Consider the following 21,368-nt stretch of genomic DNA (forward strand, 5'->3'; position numbering starts at 1 on the left):
TTCATTTAGGGTGGATGAACCGAAAGCTTTTTGAGTCGTTCCAAGGAGCCCCATTAATGATACTTTTTAATCAATCTGTGATGATGGAGTTTATTAAAAAATTACACGTGGCTGACGGCATTGGGGTTTCCAGCCTCAGTAGTGTTTGTATGTGCCGCTCGTTGCTCTCAGTGGCTGGGCTAGTACTAGTGCTGCTCTTTCGAAACCAGCTCCCGTTTTAGTTCATCCGTGTTGCTAGATGAATCCTTGCCTTTGCTGCTCTACCTACAGTAGGTTGAGCTGAACAAAGTACTTTAATCCCTTTATGCTGTCTGAAAAGACGACCATCTGAGGCTCTAAGGATCTTGTAGTGGCTTCCCGGAAAGCCTCCTTCCACTGAAAGGCTTGACCAGAACTTTGACAGAGTTTTGAACCCCAAGTATTCCCAGTAGTAAACAGGGGTGGGGTGACATTACTGGCACTCCGATTTCAGTCCTTTGGTCACGGGGTTACAAAGTGCTCACCGTGTTACTCCTGCCCGCCCCGCCCGCCCTCCCCGGGCCCGTTCTTTGAAGGTGCACCTTCTGAGTGACCTTCCCTCCCTAGCCAGCCTGGCTCGGCCTTGACCCACACGTGCACTCCGGGCGCCTCTCAGAACTCTCTAAGGCGGTGGTTTGCGATTCTTTTTAAGCAGTGATGCTAGTATGTTTGCATATATGTGTTTTCCTTCCTAATGAAATTATACCAGAACCTTAAGAAATAAATAAAAAATGGGATCTCTCATTAGAAGGGCAGAAGACCACTGGTGTCACCTTTATCCTTTCTTCTCCCTCCTTTTAGTACCTTTTTTTTTTTTTTTTTTAAGGGCCGCACCTGCCGCACATGGAAGTTCCTAGGCTAGGGACCTAATCAGAGCTGCAGCTGCCGGCCACAGCCAGCAGGGATCCCAGCTGCATCTGTGGCCTACACCATGGCTCATAGCAGTGCTGGATCCTTACCACACTGAGCGAGGCCAGGGATCAAACCTGCATCCTTAGGGATACTAGTTGGGTTCCTAATCCACTGAACCACAACGGGAACTCCTCAGTACCCCTATTTGTATGTTCAAAAACAGGAGACTGACTCCCAGCCCCTCTGTCTAGAATTCAAGCCACATGGTTGTCTGCGTGTGGTTGGTCACTCATTGCTGATTTTTCCCTGCAGGTTTTTCAGTTAATGCTTCATCAGAGCGACTCAATATGGGCGAAATCGAGACGTTGGATGACTACTGAGCACCTGCCAGCAGACTGGCCTTCCCTCTCCTCTCTGCCGACCATGGATTCTCCACTTTTGGACACAACGCTTACTCACCATATACTCTTTATCACTGCAACAAATCACAGAGCCCGTCATCTCAGGCTTTTTCTTCTAGCCCTTTGTGTCCAAGATTCTTAAACCATTTTTGTTGGTGAGCATCTCAGACTGTAGATAAGTGGACCGGACCCTGTGTCTCGGGGTGGCAGTTGGGATTACTCCCCAACAAGGCTGATTTTGGGCAGCACCTGTTAACTGTGCCGCGACTCCCCCTGCTGTCTCCCACAAAGTGTGTTGGGATCTGCCAATAGCAATTTACTTTCTCTTGTCACTTTTTTCCTTCTATTTTGTTTTTTCTTCTTTCCCTGCCCCTCCCCTCCCCCACATAAAAGGGCCAGGGGTCTAACTGGTGCAATCATGAAGAGAGTTAATGGTAACAGACATTGGCCAGCAACAAAACGCCCACGGACTGTGACTTGAGCGTCCGACAGAGACAGTCAGAGCTCTCCCAGTCTGAAGGTTGCATTGCCACGGCTAACTTTGGGATGGCATCACAGAGGCCCTGAATGGGGTGGAGTTTAGATTGGATTGGTTCGATGTTGTACACCCCTCGCCTTTTCTTCCTGAGCATCCTTGCAGAGAAAGGATTCTTGGTTTTTCCTCATTAGCTAGTGACTTCCAAGCAAGCTGACTTCTCCCCTGGCTTACTCCAACCCAATTGGACAAAGGAAGCCCTGCGGCCTGGGAGAGGGACTTATTTTTAATTTTTCTTTCTTACAAAAACGGATTTTTTCCCATAAATGTTTTTACTTCAGAGGACTAGGACCAGTCTGTTTTGGGCCTTTCTGCTGAAAATTTGTCTCGTTTAAGAGGCAGTTAGGATCTCTACCATATGTATGAATTTGTATAATTTCATTTTGGCTAGGGATAAACTTTTGCTTCTGATAAAAGCCCGGAATTTCATCTGGTTCCTCAGAGCATTGCGTGTGTGTCTTGCTGTGGCCCCGAAAGGTTTGGTTTAAAGATTCTGGAACAGCAGGTTGCTTGCCTTTTCTGAAAAGAGACCGTGTAGAACCTGACCACCTGTAAGACCTTCATCCGTGGAAACCACTATTCAGGAGATGGCAGGGGGATGGAGGGATGGGAGAGGCAGGAGGGAGCAGCCTGCTCCTGGCTTCTGCGGGCGTCTGGTCGTGGCCTCCTAGTACCCTTCTCTTCAGATAGAAACGTAGTCAAGCCCTATTTATAAACAGTGCCCTTCCTGCCTCCGCCAACACCCCACAGAACATCACCTGGAGTTGCCAATCACACCTTGGTCTGGAGCCGTTGGACCGTCCGTCCCTGTGCAAGAAGCGCTGTGGTTCGGGGGGCTCCGGGCGGAGCACCCTCCCTTGCTGTCATTGTTGCCCGAAGAAGGCTGGCGTCGCTCTGAGAGCAGTGTGGTTGGGGATGATGATGTTTGGTTTCCGTGTTTATTCTTTTGGTTCACCATTCTCCCTGTCCCTTCTGCCTCCCTCCCTCCCTCCTAAACATGTACAATAACTATACAGAGACTGCTACAAACTTGTATATAGTTTTTGGATCAAATAGCATGAGGAGACGGGGAACCATTACAAATTGGGGCTCCTGCTCTCCTTTGCTTTGTAAATTCAAAAGTTGGGGGTGGGTGGGAAGAGGGATAGTTAAATGTTTACAAAACTTTAAACTCCCTCGGAACTTTTGCCAGTGTGGAGGAAAATAAAAAGAACTTAAATAAAACCTGGTGGTATTCTCTCTGAGTACACCTCTGTACTCACCCTTGTCAAGGCTCAGTTTTGCACTAAACCATTTTCTTGGCACCGGGGAAAAGCTCCACACACGTGAACACCCAAGACGTGGTGGCAGCCGTGGCTTCCTCTGTCCCCTTTTTGCTGACCTGTGTGTAGCCTCCTGCCCTCACAACGCAAACACATGCCCCTGAAGGTGCCCCTCCGGGGTCTGCCCACCCCTTCCAAACGAGACACTCCTGAGTGCTTGTTCAGGGAAAATGTTTTAATAAATGAAATACAAACATTTGGGGATGGGGTGGGCAGATTTGGAGAGCAAAGTCATTTTAGGCACGGAACATTCCAGCTAACCAGGAGCCTTGCTTCTACCTGAGGAATTTCCCACAGAGTGGGAAGAAACCACTCCTTCCTAGGAATGTTTGGTTCTGTCTCACTTCGATCCATTTTTCGCATTCTCAATTGCTCACTTTCACTTCTAGCAACCACACACTTAACTCTTTCTGTGAACTTACTTGCAAATTAACTCTTCCTGAGTTTTAAAATGTTCGTTTTTATACTGTTGGCTTCCAGTTGTTTTTTTAAAAACATACCCTGGCAGGATAGTTTGATTATGGACCCATTCCCCAAGGCAGTTGGTGTTCTGGCTACACAGCAAATGACCCCCAAGTTGGCGTACAACAACCCCTTAATTTTACTGGTGATTTCGTGGGTCAGGACTTTGGGGGAAGGGCTCAGCTGGGCAGTCCTTGGCATGGTATCTCCTCTGGTTGTGGCCACACATCACCTGGGCTGTGATCTTATTAGGAAGGTTCCATTAGATCGACCACCAAGACGGCTCACGGGTGTGAATGGCAGTTGATGCTGGCTGTCGGCTGGAAACTCAGCTGGGTCGGTGGCTGGAGGAACACCCCCTCCAGCAGGGCAGCTTCAAGGTAGGTGGACTTATTTGGCAGTTGGCTTCCCCCCCAGAGAACCAGGCAGAAGCTTCGTTACCTTTTCTGACCTAAACTCAGCAGTCCCATGGTGGTCGTTTCTGTGACTCCTTATGCTTCCAAGTTAGTCACAAGCCCAGTCCGATTCACAGCATTGGGAACGCGGTTGCCCCCCTTCTCCCTTGATGGAATGAGTGGCAAGGCCACTTGATAGAAGGCATGTGGCATGGGAGACGGTGCTGCCCTGGGTGGGGAAATAGCTACAGAAAGTGAGTTTATGCATTTATGTCAAGGAACTGTAACTGTTGTTTCTTAGTGGGTTTTTTTTTTTTCCTTTTAATTTCAGGATAATGGCACTTCAGGCTTTGTTTTCTTTTAGGGCAACCATCTTCTTGGTATATGTACACACGCACATATATACACACATGTGTGTGTCACTTTATACACACTTTAAAATTGATCCGGCAAAGACATCGAAGTTCATTTTATACAAAATGCTCTCTGCGTTTATTCACACAAGGAAAAAGTCGGCATGATTCTGATTACATAGAAGCATGACTGTGAAGTGAGCCTAGTTCTCCCGTTCTGCCGGTGTGGGAAGAACACCATTAAAAGCAATAGGCGTGCCCGTGCTAAAGAGAGGACCGTGCAGCCGAGGGCACGTTCCAAGTGGAAGTTGGCCTCATCGTGGATGGGTGTTTCCGAAACAGAAGTCCAGCTCTGGAGGATGGCTTCGACGCAGGCCGCTCCTGAGGAAGCTGCAGTGCCTGCTGGGGCCGTGGCGTGCCTGGGACCCTTAAAGCGGCCAGATGTGTGCTGTCATTTTCCAGAGGCTGGACGCCCTGAGCATGGTGGACCTCATAGCTTTTGGAAGTGTCGGTTCTAGACTGGAATCCTGGAGCCTGTGAGAGAAGAGTTTCCTTTCATGGACTCATCCGTGGAGATGCAGCTAAAGAATCAACCATTGCTCTGGTTCAACATACGGGGAAAACTGCCCATAGAGGCGGGGAAGTGAAAGAAGAGAAGTGGGCTCTTCCCTAATTGCTCCCCTGCAGCCTGAGAGCTACCATTGCCTCCTGCTTCATTGCTGGCTAAATGGTGGCAACGTGGGGATGGAACTCAGAGCTTCAACACTCAGTTCAAGCCAGCCGGTCTCAAGCAGAGACATCAGCTCTTAATTGGATATTTGGCCTTCCCAAGTCCTGGAATGGTAGATGAGGTTCCCTCCGTAGCAAATTGCCTTTTCCTTTGAATGCCGCCTTTAGCATGAGAAATGGTCCTGAAGGTCAGTGGGTCGGTCTTAGGTTTGGTTGCACGTAACAAGACAGAGAGTAACTGACTTAAATGAGATGGCTTCTTTCTCAAGTGAAACCTGAAAGTTGTCAGTCCAAGGCTGGTGTGGCTCAGGGACCCAGGTTCTTTCTGGGTTGCCATCCTGACGGAGGCTTCCGTTCTCCAGGTCACTCATGGTCCGTGATGGCCGTTAGAACACCAACCATTGGGCCCGTATTCCAGGCAGGAAGGAGCAGGGGGAGGCCAAAGGAGCCCAGCTCCCTGCTCGACCAGCCAGCCCCCTTCAAGGAGCTCCTTTGGGAGCCCCACCCAACCTCGTAAGTCTTAGCAGCTGGAACGTGGCTACATCACTACGGTCAGCTCAAGTAGGGCTGGGAGTTGGGGGCAGGGTTCGTTGAGTGCTTTGCCGCCCCAAAGACCATTGGGGTTCTGTGTCTAAGAAGCGCAAGGAATGGATATTGCCTTGGCAGTTAGCCGTCTCTACCCCAGTCATTCTCTTCAGCCTTCTGCCTTGAAGTGGGAAGAGTCTGGGATGGTCGAGTTTGTGCACCTTGACCGTGGGGAAGGAATCCTAGTGTCTACACCAAAGCCGATGAGGGCGCCCAGGGCAGGTTCTGTTCCAGTCTTGTGCAGAGCCAGGAACCTGGACAGTTGCCATGGGCTCAACCTTGCCATGTCTAGCATCTCCTAGTTCTACAGAGAATCTAGTTTGGGGGTATTTTTCTTTTTTAAGGCACCCGTACCCTACGGCGTGAACCTCTGAGTGGTTTTGTGGGTGGGGGCCGCTGGTGTCGAGCTGTCAGATTTGAATGTTGATCTTACCACCGCTTTTAGGCAAGTATTTGTTTCCCCATCTGTGAAATGGAAACTGTTAGGCAGTTGTGATCAGCCGCTTAAAATGTAACTGCCTAGCACAGTGGCCAGCCCGAAAGTGCTTGATAAATATTTATAGGCCATTTTGCAAAGGAGAAGGGGTTTGTGGGTTCAGGTGTAGGAGCAATAGAGTATGTGCGGTAGGGGAAGCTCCCTCTTAGCTTAAAATTAGTGCAAAGAAGTAGGCTTCTGGGAGGCCACGTGATACGAGTTCAGGAGACTGGTTGTTGCCACAGCCTCATTATTAACCTGTCCTCTGGTCCTGTCTCTTGGTCTCAGTCTCCTCGTCTGTCCCATGAGGGGTTAACCTGGATCACCTGACAAACATGAAACAAAAATCAGTCCCTGAGCTGCACGTCCTAGAATTTCTAATCTAGGGTGGGGCCCGATAGACACTGGAAATTATTTCTAGGCGCCCTAAGTGATTGTAAATGGACAGACAGCCGGAGCGGGGAAACAGTGGCCTAGCAAATCTGAGGTTTCCTTCAGCTCTCACCACCCGAGTGCACGTGTGCAGGGAGCTCTCTATTGCATTTCACATACTGCTGACGCTTGGTGTTTGCAGATTTAGCCCTTGCGTTTTAAGTGTGGGTCCTTTACAAGGACCCCTTGTGGTTTTATTGAAGCGCAGACCCAAGTCAGAATGTCAGGATGCTGAGCCTCCTTGGAGGGCCAGCCGCATGGATCTTCCAACTTCTTTGCAAACATGAAATTAAGCTCTTAAGTAGATCAGGTTCCATTATGGAACAGAAAAGCACCTTGGATATTCAGTCAAAAGGAATAGGGGAGCTCTCGTCGTGGCCCAGTGGAAACCAACACAACTAGGATCCCAGCCTACGCCACAGCCACAGCAAAACTTGGTCCGAGCCGCATCTGCGACCTACACCCCAGCTCACAGCAATGCCGGATCCTTAACCCACTGAGCGAGGCCAGGGATCGGACCCACATCCTCATGGATCCTAGTCGGGTTTGTTAAAAATCATTTTTTTATCCCATTATGATGGCCCCTAGTCTAACCCTAACCAACTCCCTAAGGCCCCACTTCTGAATACCATCCCACTGGGATTAGGGTTTCTGACATAGAAATCTTGGGAGACACATTCAGTTGCAGCAACCAGTGTAACAAACTCCTACCTAATAATAACCCAGCTTCAACAAGGACATTTTATCAATTTTGGTTTTTTTAAATCTCACCTTTGTTACTGTAGAATATTTTAAAACAAATCCTAAAATCCTAGATTTCCACTGAGTCACTGATAAATATTTTAATGTGCATGGTAACAAATATATCTTTAAAAAAAAAAAGCAAAAAACATTCCGAGTTCCCTAGTGGCTCAGTAGGTTCTGGATCCTGTGTTGTCACTGCTATGGCTTGGTTTTCAATCCCTGGCCCATGGAGTTCCCATTGTGACTCAGTGGAAACAAATCTGACTAGCATCCACGAGAACGCAGGCTTGATCCCTGGCCTTGCTCAGTGGGTTAGAGATCGGGTCAGTTAAGGATCCAGCGTTGCCATGAGCTGTGCTGTAGGTCGCAGACGCGGCTCAGATCCAGTATTGCTATGGCTGTGGTGTAAGCTAGCCTGGAAACTTCTATATGCCACGGGTGCAGTCCTGAAAAGCAAAAAAAAAAAAAAAAAAAAAACCAACAGCAACAAAAGAAACAAAAACCCACATACAAATACCACGTTAACAATAATGTCTTAATATCTAAACCTGGTCTATATATGATTTTCTCAGATTGTTGTGAAAATCTCTTTTTACAAAAGTTTGAATCAGATTCAAAATGAAGTTCATGGCTTGCATTTGGTTGCTATGTGTCAGTCTCTTTTAGTCTTACCAATTTCCCCTCAAAAAAAAAATTTGGAAAAAAAAAAAAAACCAGAATCATTTGAGCATCCTATCATCTGGATTCGGCAAGGCGCATCCTTATGGCGTCAACTTGTTAATCTCCCCCAGGTTTTCTTTTTTTTTTTTTTTCTTTTTGCTATTTCTTTGGGCCGCTCCCGCGGCATATGGAGGTTCCCAGGCTAGGGGTTGAATAGGAGCTGTAGTTACGGGCCTATGCCAGAGCCACAGCAACACAGGATCCGAGCCGAGTCTGCGACCTACACCACAGCTCACGGCAACGCCGGATCCTTAACCCACTGAGCAAGGGCAGGGACCGAACCCGAAACCTCATGGTTCCTAGTCGGATTCGTTAACCGCTGCGCCACGACGGGAACTCCTCCCCCAGGTTTTCTAAAAACTAGTAGTCAGGGCTAGTCCTTGATTAGATTTAGGTTTTCCCCTCCCCCTCCAAGAATTTTTAATTGGTGTCCATGCCGATGCGTCATAGGTGGCATTGTCTACTTGTCCTATTTTTACTTATGTCAGAATTCATCAGTCCTGTTGCTGTCAGGTTTCAGAGGGTGGGGCGTGCCTTCGGCATGTGGATGTTCCTGGACCAGGAATGGAACCCACACCAGGGCAGCCACCCAGGCTGCTGCAGTGACACTGCTGGATACTTAGCCCGCTGTGCCACAAGGCGACTCCTCAATGTGGCAGTTTTAACATTCATTGCCGATCATTGCCAAGGTCAGTTATTTCATTAGTCATTGAAATATAGTGATGCTTTTTGGAGAGGGGAGGATTTTTATTTGAACAATTTTAGACTTAAAACTTGCAAGAACCGTAAAAGAACTCCCACGGTATCTTTTACCCAGATTCCTCAATTGCTAGCATTTTACCACAGGCACTTTATCATTTTTTCCTGATATCTTCACTCTCAGCAATGACTCCCAGTAACTGTATTTTATGAATCATTTGAAAGTCAACTGCAGACATTATGTCCCTTATTCCTAAACATTTCAGGGTGTGTTTCCTTAAAGCAAGGACATGTTCTTACAATTTTTAAAATTAGGAAATAAAGGGAGTTCCTGTTGTGGCTCAGCGGGTTATAAACCCAACTAGTGTCCGTGAAGATGTGGGTTCCATCCCTGGTGTCACTCAGTGGGTGAAGGATCTGGTGTTGCCATGATCTGTGGGGGTAGGTCGCAGATGAGTCTCAGATCCCGAGTTGCTGTGGCTGTGGCTGTGGCTGTGGCCGGCAATTGCAGCTCCAATTCGACCCCTAGCCTAGGTACTCCCATTTCCCATATGCTGTAGGTTTGTCCCTAAAAAGCAAAAAAGGAAATAAATTGTACAATACAATTTTTTTCTTTTTGTCTTTTGTCCTTTTTTAGGGCCACACCTGTGGCATACGGAAGTTCCCAGGCTAGGGGTCTAATGAAGATGTAGCTGCCGGCCTGTGTGGGAGATACTTTAAGACTTTGTAAACATCCAGTGCTCATGAAAGGTATATCTGCTAGTTTTAGCAGTCATTGATGATTCTTGCTTCAACAGTTAGTGCTTGCCAAACTTTCCTGTAATTTATTAGCATTCTACTATAAAGAAGAGTTTCACACGCACACACACGCCCATGCATGCACGCACTGTTGTTTTGTGCCCAAATTGCCCATTTGGAGCCCCTCCAGGTTGGTTTTTTGTCCTTTTGCCGCACCCCTGTCATCCTTTGAGCATGTTCTTACTTTGGCATGAGATATTCTAGGCTCATCATTTTCTTTTCCATTTCCAGATTTGAAATTAGCCATTTCTTGGAGTTCTCGTCATGGCTCAGTGGTTAACGAATCTGACTAGGAACCATGGGGTTGCAGGTTTGATCCCTGGCTTTGCTCAGTGGGTTAAGGATACGGCATTGCCATGAGCTGTGGTGTAGGTGGCAGACACGGCTTGGATCCCGCGTTGCTGTGGCTCTGGTGTAGGCTGGCGGCTACAGCTCTGATTCGACCCCTAGCCTGGGAACCTCCATATGCCTCGGGAGCGGCCCTAGAAAAGGCAAAAAGACAAAAAGAAAAAGAAAAAAGAGATTAGCCATTTCTCCAAGGAGCCTGCTGCTTCTGCCCCAGAGGCCTGAAGATTTGTGAGTGGCAGAGTCTCAGATGTGTTTGAGTTCACCCAGATAGCCCCATTCCACATCTCGCGGTCTTATTCCTTCCCAGTCAGTGCCATAAATTTCACCTAAAAGAACTGACACAGCTCTGAATTCAATTTCAGATTGTAATTCTGCAACCCACACAAATTCAGGGCCTGGTTTGAAGCCAATTAAGCTCTCTATCTACAAGAAATGAGGGTTTTTTTGTTGTTGTTGTTTTATTTTTTTGGGGTTTTTTTTTTTTTGGTCTTTTTATGGCTGCACCTGCAGCATATGGAAGTTCCTGGGCTAGGAGTCAAATCAGAGCTGCAGCTGCCAGCCTATCCCACAGCCACAGCAATGCTGAATCGGAGCTCCATCCACAACTTCGACACCATTTGCGGTAATGCCAGATCCTTAACCCAATGAGGGAGGCCAGGGATTGAACCTACGTCCTCATGGATACTATGTCAGATTCTTAACCTGACAAGTGAGAAAATGCTCATTTTATCCCGGAAACCCCAGCTGATCAAGTTTAAATATTTTATTCCTGTCATGTGCTGGGCATGCTAGGTTTTGGAAATGCATTGGTAAACCAAACATGGTCCCGCTGTCTGCGACTTACACAGTAGGGCAGACAACAGATGAATATTTCATTTAAAGGCACCAGTACAGGAGTTTCTATTTTGGCTCAGAGGGTTAAGAACCTGACCAGTGTTCATGAAGATGCAGGTTCAATCCTTGGCCTTGCTCAGTGGGTTAAGGATCGGGAGTTGCTCTGAGCTGTGGCATAGGTGGCAGGTGAGGCACGGATCCTCCACTGCCGTGGCTGTGGTGTAGGCTGGCAGCTGCAGCTCTGAATCAACCCCTGGCCTGGGAACTTCCATTTGCCACAGGTGTGGCTCTAAAAAGAAAAAAATAAAAGCACCACTACATATATCTGGCAAAGGACTTTTATCTGGGATACACACGCCAAAAACTCCAAAAATAAATTTAAAGTGATGGACAACTCCGATAAATACATCAGCAGAAAAAAAAAATGGAGCAGACCTTTTATAAAAATAGGATATTTCTGTGGTCAATAAATATGACAAGATGTTCAACTTTGTTGGTCATGGAAATACAAGCACAATGAGATAGGACTGCAGACCTATCAGAATGACTAGAGATAAAAAGCCTGGCAATGCCACGTACTGCTGAGGACGTGAAGCAGCTGGAACTCTCATACTGTTATGAGACTGAGCATGAAAACAAACACTCCGGAAAGCTGCTCAGCATCTGCACGATCTAAATGCTATAATCCGACCTGGCAATTCTATCTTTAGATATATAACCAAGAGAAATGAGTGTACGTGTTCACCGAAGACAGGCCGGAGAATCCCCATAGGCGCTGCATTCGTAAAAGTTCAGACAGAAATGAATGGATGAAGGATGGGTAAGTTGTGGCGTATTCATACAATTGAGTGCTATTTAGTGGTAAAAAGGGATGAGCCACAGTGCGGCTGAATCTCACAGAACGTTGAGCTACAGCCACCGGCCTACACCACAGCCAGAGCAACCTCAGCTCTGAACCGCATCTGCAGCCTACACCACAGCTCATGGCAACACACGACCCTTTAACCCACTGTCGCTGGGAATTGAACCTGCCTCCTCATGGATACTAGTCGGGTTCATTTCCGCTGAGCCACAATAGGAACTCCTTGAGTTTGGCTTTTTGCCCTCAGAGCCGTGGGAAACCAGGAAGAATTTGAAGTGGGGATGTTGGCATTACTTGCTGAGATCAGATGTACGGAGGAGGGAAAGAGCGAGAGCTGTGATGACTTTGAGTTCTATGGCTGGGACATCCGGAAGATGGAGACGGCGGTTTCACTGGCCGAGCAGGGCTGGGGAGGCGGTGGAGTCAAGGCTGGATTTGGACCCGTTACGCCGGAGATGCTCATTAGGTAGCCAGGGGCTGTCCGGGAGGCGGTGGGCGACGGGCTGAAGTTCTGGACCAGACCTGGGCTGGGCACGTGTGTCATGAACACAGAGGTGCCATTCCAAGTCCCAGGTACCTGGGAGAACAGAGAGCAAGGAGAAGGGACACAGGGCAGCTAATGACATGGGTTTTTCTGGAGAGACTCGAGCTGCCAGAAGGTTTGGGTTGCACCTCTTTGAAGGTGCTGCATTGGAGCTCCTGCTGTGGCTCAGCGGGTTAAAAACCCAGCATAGTGTCTGTGAAGATGCAGGTTCGATTCCTGGCCTTGCTCCGTGGGTTAACGATCCGGTGTTGCTGTGAGCTGTGGTGTAGGTTGCAGAGGTGGCCTGGATCCTGTGTTGCCATGACTGTGGCTTCCACCGCAGCTCCAATTTGAACCCTAACCTGGGAACTTCCATATACCACAGGTACGGATGTCAAAAGGATAAATAAGAAAAGACAAAGTGCTGAGTGAACAAGCTCTGTGGCGCACCCCCTCCCCACCAGGCACTGAGCTCCCACCCTGAACCTGGCCCTGCTTAGGGCCGACAGCCTCGGGGGGGGGGGGGGGGGGCAGTCTCCCAAGCCTGGGCCAGGAGCACCAAAATGCAGATTCCTGGGCCTGGCCACGACTCCCTGAAACAGCAGGCCAGGGCCGTCTGCCCTCATCCAGCCTCCCCGGTGAGTCTTTTACCCATGGAGGTTTGAGACTCTCTCACTTCCAGTGGCCCAGGAGTGTGAGTGTGAGTGTGTGTGTGTGTGTGTGTGACAGAGAGGGAGGGAGGGAGGGAGGAGAGAGGGAGAGAGGGATTTCCTCTTTCCCTCTCTGAGGGTGTGGCTGCTCCAGTTTGGGGAAGCAGTCAGTTCTGTACGCTTTGCCCTGTGTGTGTGTGTGTGTGTGGTGTGTGGGGGGCGGGCACGGTGTCCCTCCCAGGAGGACAGAGTTGGCATTGATGAAAACCCTTCCGGGCCGTTTGATGCCTCCTTCCCTCTGCCCTGAAGTCGGCCAGCACAGTCCTCGTGCAGCCCGCTCGCTGGCCGCGCTCACTCACAGGCCAGGATGGCGTTTCGTCTGGCCCTGCGCGTGGCGCTGCTGCTCCTCTCCGGGGTCCTGGCCCCCGCGGTGCTCACAGGTAAGGGTGCTCCCTGCGCTCTGCCACCACCAGCCCCCCGAGGCCAAGAACCACCTGAGGCCAGAATCTCTAATGCCCACGGGACAGGAGCCTTCGTGGGAGGTGGGGTGGCCGTTTGGGGGGATTCTGTGCGGGGCTCTCCTGCGACAGCCGGGTGGCAGCTGCATCACGGACCTCAGAGAATCGTTAGCCCCAGAGACAGTGACCTCTGGAGTAGCACTTGGGGAGCAGTGACCTGGGGAGCAGGGCCAGGGACATTAGCTGCCCAGGGGAGGTGGGATTCCCCTAGCACCCTAAAATCTGAGTCAGGAGGGGGCACCCGGCAGGCAGCCGAGGGGCAGAGTCCCTGGGCCCCCGGACGTAGGACACAAAGCCCCGCCATTCACTTCGCAAGCCCTGCAGGCCCTTCCCTGCTGCTGCTCTGAAATGTCCTTTGAGACTGAAGACCCAGGTACTGTTTCCATCTTGGGGACAATTCCAGAGGGAGCACAGGCCAGAGACCCCTCTGTAAAGCCATGGGGATACTGGACACAGGCTCTGCACCGAGGCTGGAATGGGTGGGGCCTGGGGTCTGGCACGGAGAATGGTCCCACCGGGCTGTGGGCAGCAACACCTGGGGCCTCAGTCACAGGCGTGGACACAGCTCTGGACCCTGAGAGGGGCCGGTGCAGGTGGGCTTTGACGCCTGAGAGAGAAAAGACAGCTGGGCCTCAGGTGGTCTTTCTTCTGGAAAAAACCAGGGTCAGTTGACCCTGAAGTGGGCCCTGTGGGGAGTCCTGGGGCGGGAGGCATGTGTAGGTGGGGAACCTCAGAGACCCTCCTGGCAGCATGGGTTTTGGGGGGCCGTCTGTGGCTCTGAGGGGGCGGCCACGATGCCATGGTGTGGGTGTGGGGCTGGGGAGAGCTGCTGGGCGTGTGACGCTGGTGGGATTCCCACGGCCACACACCCGGGCACAGACACGGGAGAAACAGGGGTGGCGAGGAGCCCGGGTGCTCCAGGAAGAAGCCTGCAGCCCCGCTTTGTCCCTGGCTCGGTCCTCCAGCCGCCTCTCAGCCTCTCCGTGCCTCGCCTCTCCTATATCATGGCGACAACCACGGTGCCTCTGCCTCCCTCACAGGGGACAGAAGGTCTGCCAAGTTCACACACGCGAGCCTGCAGGATGCGCCGGGCACCTGGCAGCCCTCGGGCCACGTTCGGAGAATGGGTGCCAGCACCCCCAGCCCCTCTGCTGGGTGCAGGGGAGCTTCAGGACAGAACTCACGGGGCTAGGAAAGCACCCAGCCTCCCTTTTGGTGGGAGAGGTGCCAGCTGGGTGAGCCAGGCGGCTGGTGTGGTTGGTACCCAGGGACCTGGGGAAATGACCTAAAGTAGGGTGGCATCTTCCATGGTTCCCTGCTCTCCACCCACCCCAGTGAAAGGCTTCTCCTGCCTGGTGGGCAAAGAGGGTGCTGGCACCCGTCTGCCCAGGGTCTGGGGCTGTGGGCAGCTCCTGTCCAGCTTCTTGGTCCTCCGGCAGCCAGCTCTCCAGCCTAGGCTGCTGGCCGGCGGCACCCACAGCCCAGGTGGGTGGGCTTCATCTGCCGCCAGGGGATGCTCGGGGACAGCCTCGTGCTTGGCGTCCCCAGGACCTCACCTGGCCTCACCTCTCTGCTTCCCTCATGTGTCCTCGGGGCCCTAGCTGGCTGTCACCCTTCCTTCTGGGAAGGAGGGTGTTTGGGAGGCTCCTGGCTGCCCTGGCCCAGGCCTGATGCTCAGAGCAGGTGGGTACCAGCCCGGCAGGCCCCCTGCCTGCTGCTCCGTGGGCTGGGGTCCTGGGCAGGCAGGCAGGGAGGGAGTGGCGCTGTGGCTGAGGGCCAGGCCCGGCCTGCTGCCCTCCCTGCTGGTCACCCGTGGCCGCAGCCACTGGGGTGGGGGGAGCAGGCCAGGTTGCACGGGCGGGAGGCCAGAGCAGGGATGAAAAGGCCCTTCATGGCTGCACAAAGGCTGTCTGTGAGCTCAGGCGCCTGGCCTCGGGGCCAGTGGTCAGAATGAGCGTTAAACAAACTTATTTACCAAAAGGCAGGGGGTGGGGGGGTGGGGGGAGAGCCCACGGCGCCCAGGCCCGCGGCGGGGTCACGAGACCCCCGCTTGTCCAGGTTTCCTGGGGCAGAGCACAGAGTTGCAGGACGCCGCTCACGCTGGGTCCTTGGTCCTGCCCCTCTGTGTCCTCACTTAGCATGGCTGCTGGCCTTCCAGGCCTGCCCAGGGCTGCCAGCCTCCACACCTTGGCTCACGCCAGCCCCTCTGCCTGGCATCTCTCCCCACCCCCCAGATGGGGCCTGCCGTGGGCAAATCCCCGACAACGGCTCCTGTTCAGGGCCCCCAGGAGGCTGGATTTGGGGGATAGATATGTCTGCCCCTCTTACTGGAGCAAATTAATACAGAGGCATGGAGATGAGGATACGAAAGTGCATGCCCCCCGCCCGGGGAAGCTGCACTTCCTTTGCTGGAGGCTGTGGTTCTGGGGCACCTGCCTGGGCTCGCAGGGAGATGGCTGGCCCCTGGAGCCCTGGCTGCTTGGGTGCAGATGGGTCCTTGACTCCTGGATTGGGCTTTGGGGCTCCCCTGGGATGGTCAGTGGCAGCAGGCGCACAGCCCACAGAGCGGCCTGGTTTGTGTCTGGCCACACTGTCCAGGCCAGAAAGGCCCCAGGCCAGAGGCAGTGGCCGATGGCGGCCTTGACAGCAGAGCCACCAGCTTGTGAGGGTGGCACGAGGTGCGTCCGAGCCTCGTTTTACGGGTTAGGAAGTAGAGTTGGGGGGGTGAAATCAGTCTTGCGGGGCCCCAGGGTGAGACTGAGATGAAGCCAGCGCCCCCGCCCCGATTTGGGAGCCTCTGAGTTCAGGCCCTTAAGCTTCAGAGACTGGCTGGGCCTCAGAAGCAGGGCAGGAGCGGGTGTGCACAGCAGGGGCGAGGCGGCCTGGGCTGCCTGCAGGGAGGGTCCAGGCTCCCGTGGGGAGCAGCAGAGTGAGACTGGATCACGGGGGGCAGCCAGGGAGAGGACCTGGATGGGCCTCCCAAGTGCCCTGCTCAGAGGGCCCGCTCTCCCCCAGAGGTGGCTCCTAGGCTCTGGCAAAGGGCAGAGGGTGACCGCTCCCGCCTGCGAGTGAGTCCCTGCCCGCCAGGGGCTGGGGGCCGGTCACTCTTCTTCCTGAGCTTGAGGCTGACTCCCCTGCCACCCAGGCTGGCTGACCCTGGTATCCAGTAGCTCTCCCTGGTGGCCTCCCTGACTAGATTTCTGGCAGCTGGAGGGGAACTTTGGCTGGTGGTGAGGGGACAGGGAGGTGCCTGCCTGCCACTCTGCCTTGAGTGTATGGTGACAAGTGGGAGCCAGGGGGTTGGCACTTTGTCTGGGAGACGGGCAGATGGCAGGCCCTAGACCTCGGGGCCGCCAAGCGCTGGGCAGACCCAGGCCTTTCTCTGCCCAGCCCCCGGATCCTGAGACAAGCATGTCCAGGGCCTGGAGTTTTCCATGGCAGCTGCGAAGCCTCAGACCCCAGCCTGCCCTGGCGGCGACCGGGGGGCATGGCGGTCCCTTCCCCCTTCCTCACGGGGATGTCTTTGAAGCTGGCACTGGACCAGGGCGACCTCCAGATGCCAGCACTGCAGTGGAGCCTGGGCCCTGGGGTGTGGGTGCAGAGGCCTTCTGCCCCGTGAATGTGACAGTGTCCCTGCCTGCAAGCTGAGCCCCGGACCGGATCCATCCCAGGCCTGGGAGGGACTGCCAGGGGCAGGGTCTGGGGAGGTGCAGACCTTGTAAAATTTTATCATGAAAACATCTTAAGTTTAAGAAAGGTGACAGTAATAATCCAGTGACCTCTGGCAGACTCTTCGCTTGCATTCGCCAACATTTTGCCACCGTTGCTCTTCTGGCTTCCTGTCCCCAGCCACTCACTCATCTGACCACTGAACTACCGGACAGTAGGTGGCAGATATCTTGCCCCTTGGCCCATAAAGGCCTCCTAAGAACCAGGATGTCCTCTTACCTAAGCAGAGTCAATTACCCAGATCAGGCAAATGATCTAAACCACAGCCTTATTTGCAGTTCACCGATGGATCCCATCACGTTCCATCTAGAAAGCATGTTGCTTCTGTTGTCACGACGCCTTAGTTTCTCATCTGGAACAGTTCCTCAGCCTTTGTCTCTCATGATCTTGACACTTTGGAAAGTCTAGTTATTTTAAGACTGTCTTGGGAGTTCCTGTTGTGGCTCAGCAGTAACGAACCCAACTAGTACCCATGAGGACGCGGGTTCAATCCCTGGCCTCGCTCAGTGGGTTATGGGTCTGGCGCTGCCATAAGCTGTGGTGTAGGTGGCAGATGTGGCTCGGATCTGGCTGTGGCTGTGGCGTAGGCCAGCAGCTGCAGTTTGGATTCAACCCCTAGCTTGAGAACTTCCCTATGCCACACAGGTGGCCCTTAAGAAAAAACAAAAAAGACCGTCCTGGAAGTGGGGTTTGCCTGTTTACTTATGTTGTCCCCCAGATGGACACTGTTGGCAGAAGCCCCGCAAGTACCTCTGTGACTCCCCAGAGCACCCCCTTCTCCAGGAGCTGGTGAGCCTGGAAGCAGGGGGGTGGGCCTGGCTTTTAGTGCCTGGGGAAGCTCTCAGGGGTGGAGCTGGGGAGGGTGAAAGCTGCACCAAGGACCTGCCAGTGGGCCGGCCAGGGCGGTACCAACTGAATCACAGCTTCCCTGGAAGTTTCTTGGGAAGCACAGCCTGGTGCTGTGCTGTCCAGGGGCTTCAACCCCCAGCAGCACTTAAATGCCAGGGCTCGCCTAAGCTTAACCGTGGCCTTGGTCTTCCCAGAAGCAGGGATACAATAGCCCCCAGCCACAGGGCAGCTGGCATCACCAGACGGTGTGTTGGGAAGCCCACTAAGCCGGCTCCAGGGACAGCTTGGGGGCTGAGCATCCTCAGATCACCAAAGAGACCAGGCCTCGGAGGGCCCTGACCCCATTCAGGGCTGGGGTGGGGAGGCCTGGAGCCTGCTCCCTATCCTAGTCCTGAAGGAGACTGGGTGTCTGGGACTTCCTGTCTGGGAAGGCTGATGGGCCCAGGGCCAAGATCCTTGAAGGGGGGAGCAAAGCTGGTGAGGGCTGGGGTCAAGGCGGGGCGATGGGGCTGGGATTAACATACAGGCCTCAGCCTGTCCCTCTTGTCCTCTGGGGCCCCTGGATACCCTAAATCTTGCCAACCCCAACCCACGAGCAGAGAAAGGCTCCTGCAGAAAAGGCTGCCCAGAGACTGATGTGCTGATGGAGCCCCAGCTTGGGAGGGGGGGAGGGGGCGGGGTTATCTATTCCTGGGGCTTCCCTCACACCCACACACGCCCGTGTGGCCCTGTCCTGTCTGGTGGCAGCGGTGTGTGGCACAGAGGCGCCTTGCATTTTGAGCCTCAGGCACTGGGGGGCGGGCTGCTCCCCTCTGCCCAGGTTGGGGCCAAGGAGAAGCAGGCTGGCTGCCCCTGGGGTGTGGGGTGGGCCTCCCCTCTCCACGTCCTGCAGCAGCGGCCCCTCGTGGGCCCCGGTGGGCAGGAGCCCTGGATCCCGGAGAGGGCGCTGCCTCACCTTCCTGGCACCTTCTCCACGGTGAAGGCTGACCTGCGGCTGCCCAGTGTGTGGGGAGGATCCCTGAGACGTGTCCCTCCCCCAGGCCTACAGAGCCCAGGAATTTGGGGGCGGGGGGCAGTCTCTGCTGCTCTGTTCCCCCTCCCCCTGCCCTGAAGCTCTGCCACCAGCGCAAAGTTCGCGCAGCTTTTCACGAGAGGGCCTGTGGGTCCCTTAGCACCCCATCAATCTGTCCTCTCAGGCGCAGAGGGGAGGCGGTGCGGGGGTCCGCCTGGCCGCGGTAGAGGCTCTGGGACCACACCAGGCCCCTCGGCCTCCGTTGCCCACCCCGCCCCCCCGCGCGCCCCTGCGTGAAACCGGAGGGCAAGAACCGCCCTGAGCCCCGCACACAGCGCCCCTGCCCGGTCGGCTAACAGCGGGGGCGCCGTCCCTGCCTCCTGGGCCCCACACCTGTCCTTGGCCTTGCAGCCGAAGGCCCGCAGGAGCCCGAGCCCACCCTGTGGAACGAGCCCGCAGAATTGCCGTCGGGAGAAGGCCCGGAGGAGAGCACCAGCCCTGCGCGGGAGCCCGCGGCCACCGCTCCGCCGGCGCCCACCGCCGCGCCCAGCCCCGAGGACAGCACGGCGCGGGAGCGTCTGGACCAGGGCGGCGGTACGGCCCCGGGGGCGCGGGGGTCCCGGGGGTTGGGGCGGGGGGAGGCAGGAAGGGGTGGGGGGGCCGGGCTCGGGGCTGACGTGGCCCTCCGTCCTCCGCAGGCTCGCTGGGGCCCGGCGCCATCGCGGCCATCGTCATCGCCGCCCTGCTGGCCACCTGCGTGGTGCTGGCGCTCGTGGTCGTGGCGCTGAGAAAGTTTTCCGCCTCCTGAAGCGAATAAAGGGGCCGCGCCCCCGCCGCGGCGCGACTCGGCGGCACCCCGGTGCGCGCCCCCGTGTCTCCCTGTGTCCGCGCGTGAGTGTGTGTGGGCGAGCGGGGCGGGCGACGCGCACGTGCTTGAGACGCGCGACGGCGCGCACACGTGTGCGTGCACGGGTGCACGTGCGCCGGGGCCCCCACCTCAGGAGCGCGCGTGCCGTGCGCGTGCGCCGGGGGCGGAGGGGGTGCGGCGCGCCCCGGGCTTTTGGCCAGGTTTCCGGGGGTCCCCTCGCCGCAGCCCCCAGCTCGTCGCCGGAACTGCCCTCTCCCCGCCCCCTCCTCTCGGACCAGAGGGAGGCCCCGAGGGCAGGAAAGGCACAGGCCAGCCCCCGGCTTGCAGCCCAGCATCTGGGGCGGTGGCGGGGTCCATGGGACTAGCGATCTTCCGGGCTCCCAGCGGAGGCCAGGTGATTCTGGGGGTCGGCAGCGTCTTCCGACAGCCAGGCACTCTCTGCGGGCTCAGAGTCCCAGACCCACACCCTCAGGACCCCTGGGGAGCCCTCTACCGCAGGGAAGTGCTGTGGGCCCCTGTCCCTGCTTCCAGCCCTCAGCCCCAGACCACCTACCTCCCGCCCCAGGCTCGGATCGCCCCCAAGTGAAACGGGCTTCTCTGAGCCGCTGGCAAAGCGCGCAGCCCCACGCAGGACGCAGGACGCAGGATGGCTGTTGGTTTAGAGAAAGAAAACAGGCTTTTCAAGCTCCACTCTCCCCATGTCAACCCTGAGGGAGGAGGAACCGCCCAGCCGCGCACCCCAGCTTGGCCCTGGCATGTCCTTGGCCATGCCCTCTCTTTTCCATACTTCCCAGGAAGCCTAACTTTTATAATTTAGCGCGAATGACTTTATTTTATTTTTGTCTTTTTTAGGGCTGCAACCGCGGCATATGGAGATTCCCAGGCTAGGGGTCGAATCGGAGCTGTGGCAGCCGGCCTACACCACAGCCACAGCAACACCAGATCTGAGCTTCCTCTGCAACCTACACCACAGCCACAGCAACACCAGATCTGCTCTGAGTCTGTGACCTACACCACAGCTCACGGCAACGCCGGATCCTTAACCCACTGAGCGAGGCCAGAGATCGAACCCACAACTTCATGGTTCCTAGTTGGACACATTAACCACTGTGCCAGGACGGAAATTCCCAGCGCGGGAGATTTTAAATAGTGGCTTACCTGCTCTGGGTGCAGCAGGAGAGAAGCCAGAACTGCATCCTGTCCCCACCCCCACAAGGGCCACTGGAGTGGGGACCCTGAGGCCTAGAGGGGACAAACTCAGTGGTGGTTTAGCACCCAGGTCACAGGAGGTTCCTTTTGAGTGAGTGTTGGTGGAGGGGCTGGTCCGCTTCTCCTCTCACCATTATTTCTGGCAACTATTTTGGCCTCCTGAGTTTCCCTGAGCCCCTGACTGCACCTGTTCTAGCTGAGCCCAGTTTTCCAGATGAGCACGCCCCAAAACACATCATGGCTTAAAAGTTTCTGCTCACAAAAAACTTATACACGGACTGGTTTTCATGAAAGTGCTTATGTTTGTTCACCTAAACTCCAGTAGCCAAAGCCCTCCTTGAGCTGATGACCCAGTCCGTGTGCTGTTTCTCAGCTCCGAAAGGAAAAGCTGGATAAGGGCCAGGACCAGCGACATCCCCCCTTCCCCACACACTGCCTCCACCTCC

General features: G+C 54.6%; 2 protein-coding genes across 6 annotated transcripts in view; both read left to right on the forward strand.

Annotated features, from left to right (window-relative positions):
• GIGYF2 (GRB10 interacting GYF protein 2) overlaps window positions 1-3,030 on the forward strand; it is a 131,643-nt gene extending 128,613 nt beyond the window's left edge. For all 5 annotated transcript variants that reach the window (XM_047773778.1, XM_047773782.1, XM_047773780.1 and 2 more), the window contains one exon: window positions 1,183-3,030. In XM_047773778.1, coding sequence (XP_047629734.1) covers window positions 1,183-1,250 — 68 coding nt within the window. In that variant the 3' untranslated portion in view covers window positions 1,251-3,030. The remainder of the gene's footprint in view (window positions 1-1,182) is intronic.
• A 9,929-nt stretch (window positions 3,031-12,959) lies between these two features.
• Window positions 12,960-19,721, forward strand: SNORC (secondary ossification center associated regulator of chondrocyte maturation). The gene is made up of 3 exons (XM_047770512.1): window positions 12,960-13,177; window positions 19,257-19,439; window positions 19,544-19,721. The coding sequence occupies exons 1-3, from the start codon at window positions 13,105-13,107 to the stop codon at window positions 19,651-19,653; spliced, it is 366 nt and encodes a 121-aa protein (XP_047626468.1). The 5' UTR covers window positions 12,960-13,104; the 3' UTR covers window positions 19,654-19,721.
• The last annotated feature ends 1,647 nt before the right edge of the window (window positions 19,722-21,368 follow it).

This window comes from Phacochoerus africanus, chromosome 3 (assembly GCF_016906955.1).
Source record: "Phacochoerus africanus isolate WHEZ1 chromosome 3, ROS_Pafr_v1, whole genome shotgun sequence".
NCBI lineage: Eukaryota > Metazoa > Chordata > Mammalia > Artiodactyla > Suidae > Phacochoerus > Phacochoerus africanus.

Excerpts from the sequence above, each read along its gene's own strand:
- SNORC (XM_047770512.1), top strand. The coding sequence starts at position 13,105 with ATGGCGTTTCGTCTGGCCCTGCGCGTGGCGCTGCTGCTCCTCTCCGGG. Across the intron at positions 13,178-19,256 it reads GGCCCCCGCGGTGCTCACAG|CCGAAGGCCCGCAGGAGCCC; the intron begins GTAAGGGTGCTC and ends TTGGCCTTGCAG. Across the intron at positions 19,440-19,543 it reads GCGTCTGGACCAGGGCGGCG|GCTCGCTGGGGCCCGGCGCC; the intron begins GTACGGCCCCGG and ends CGTCCTCCGCAG.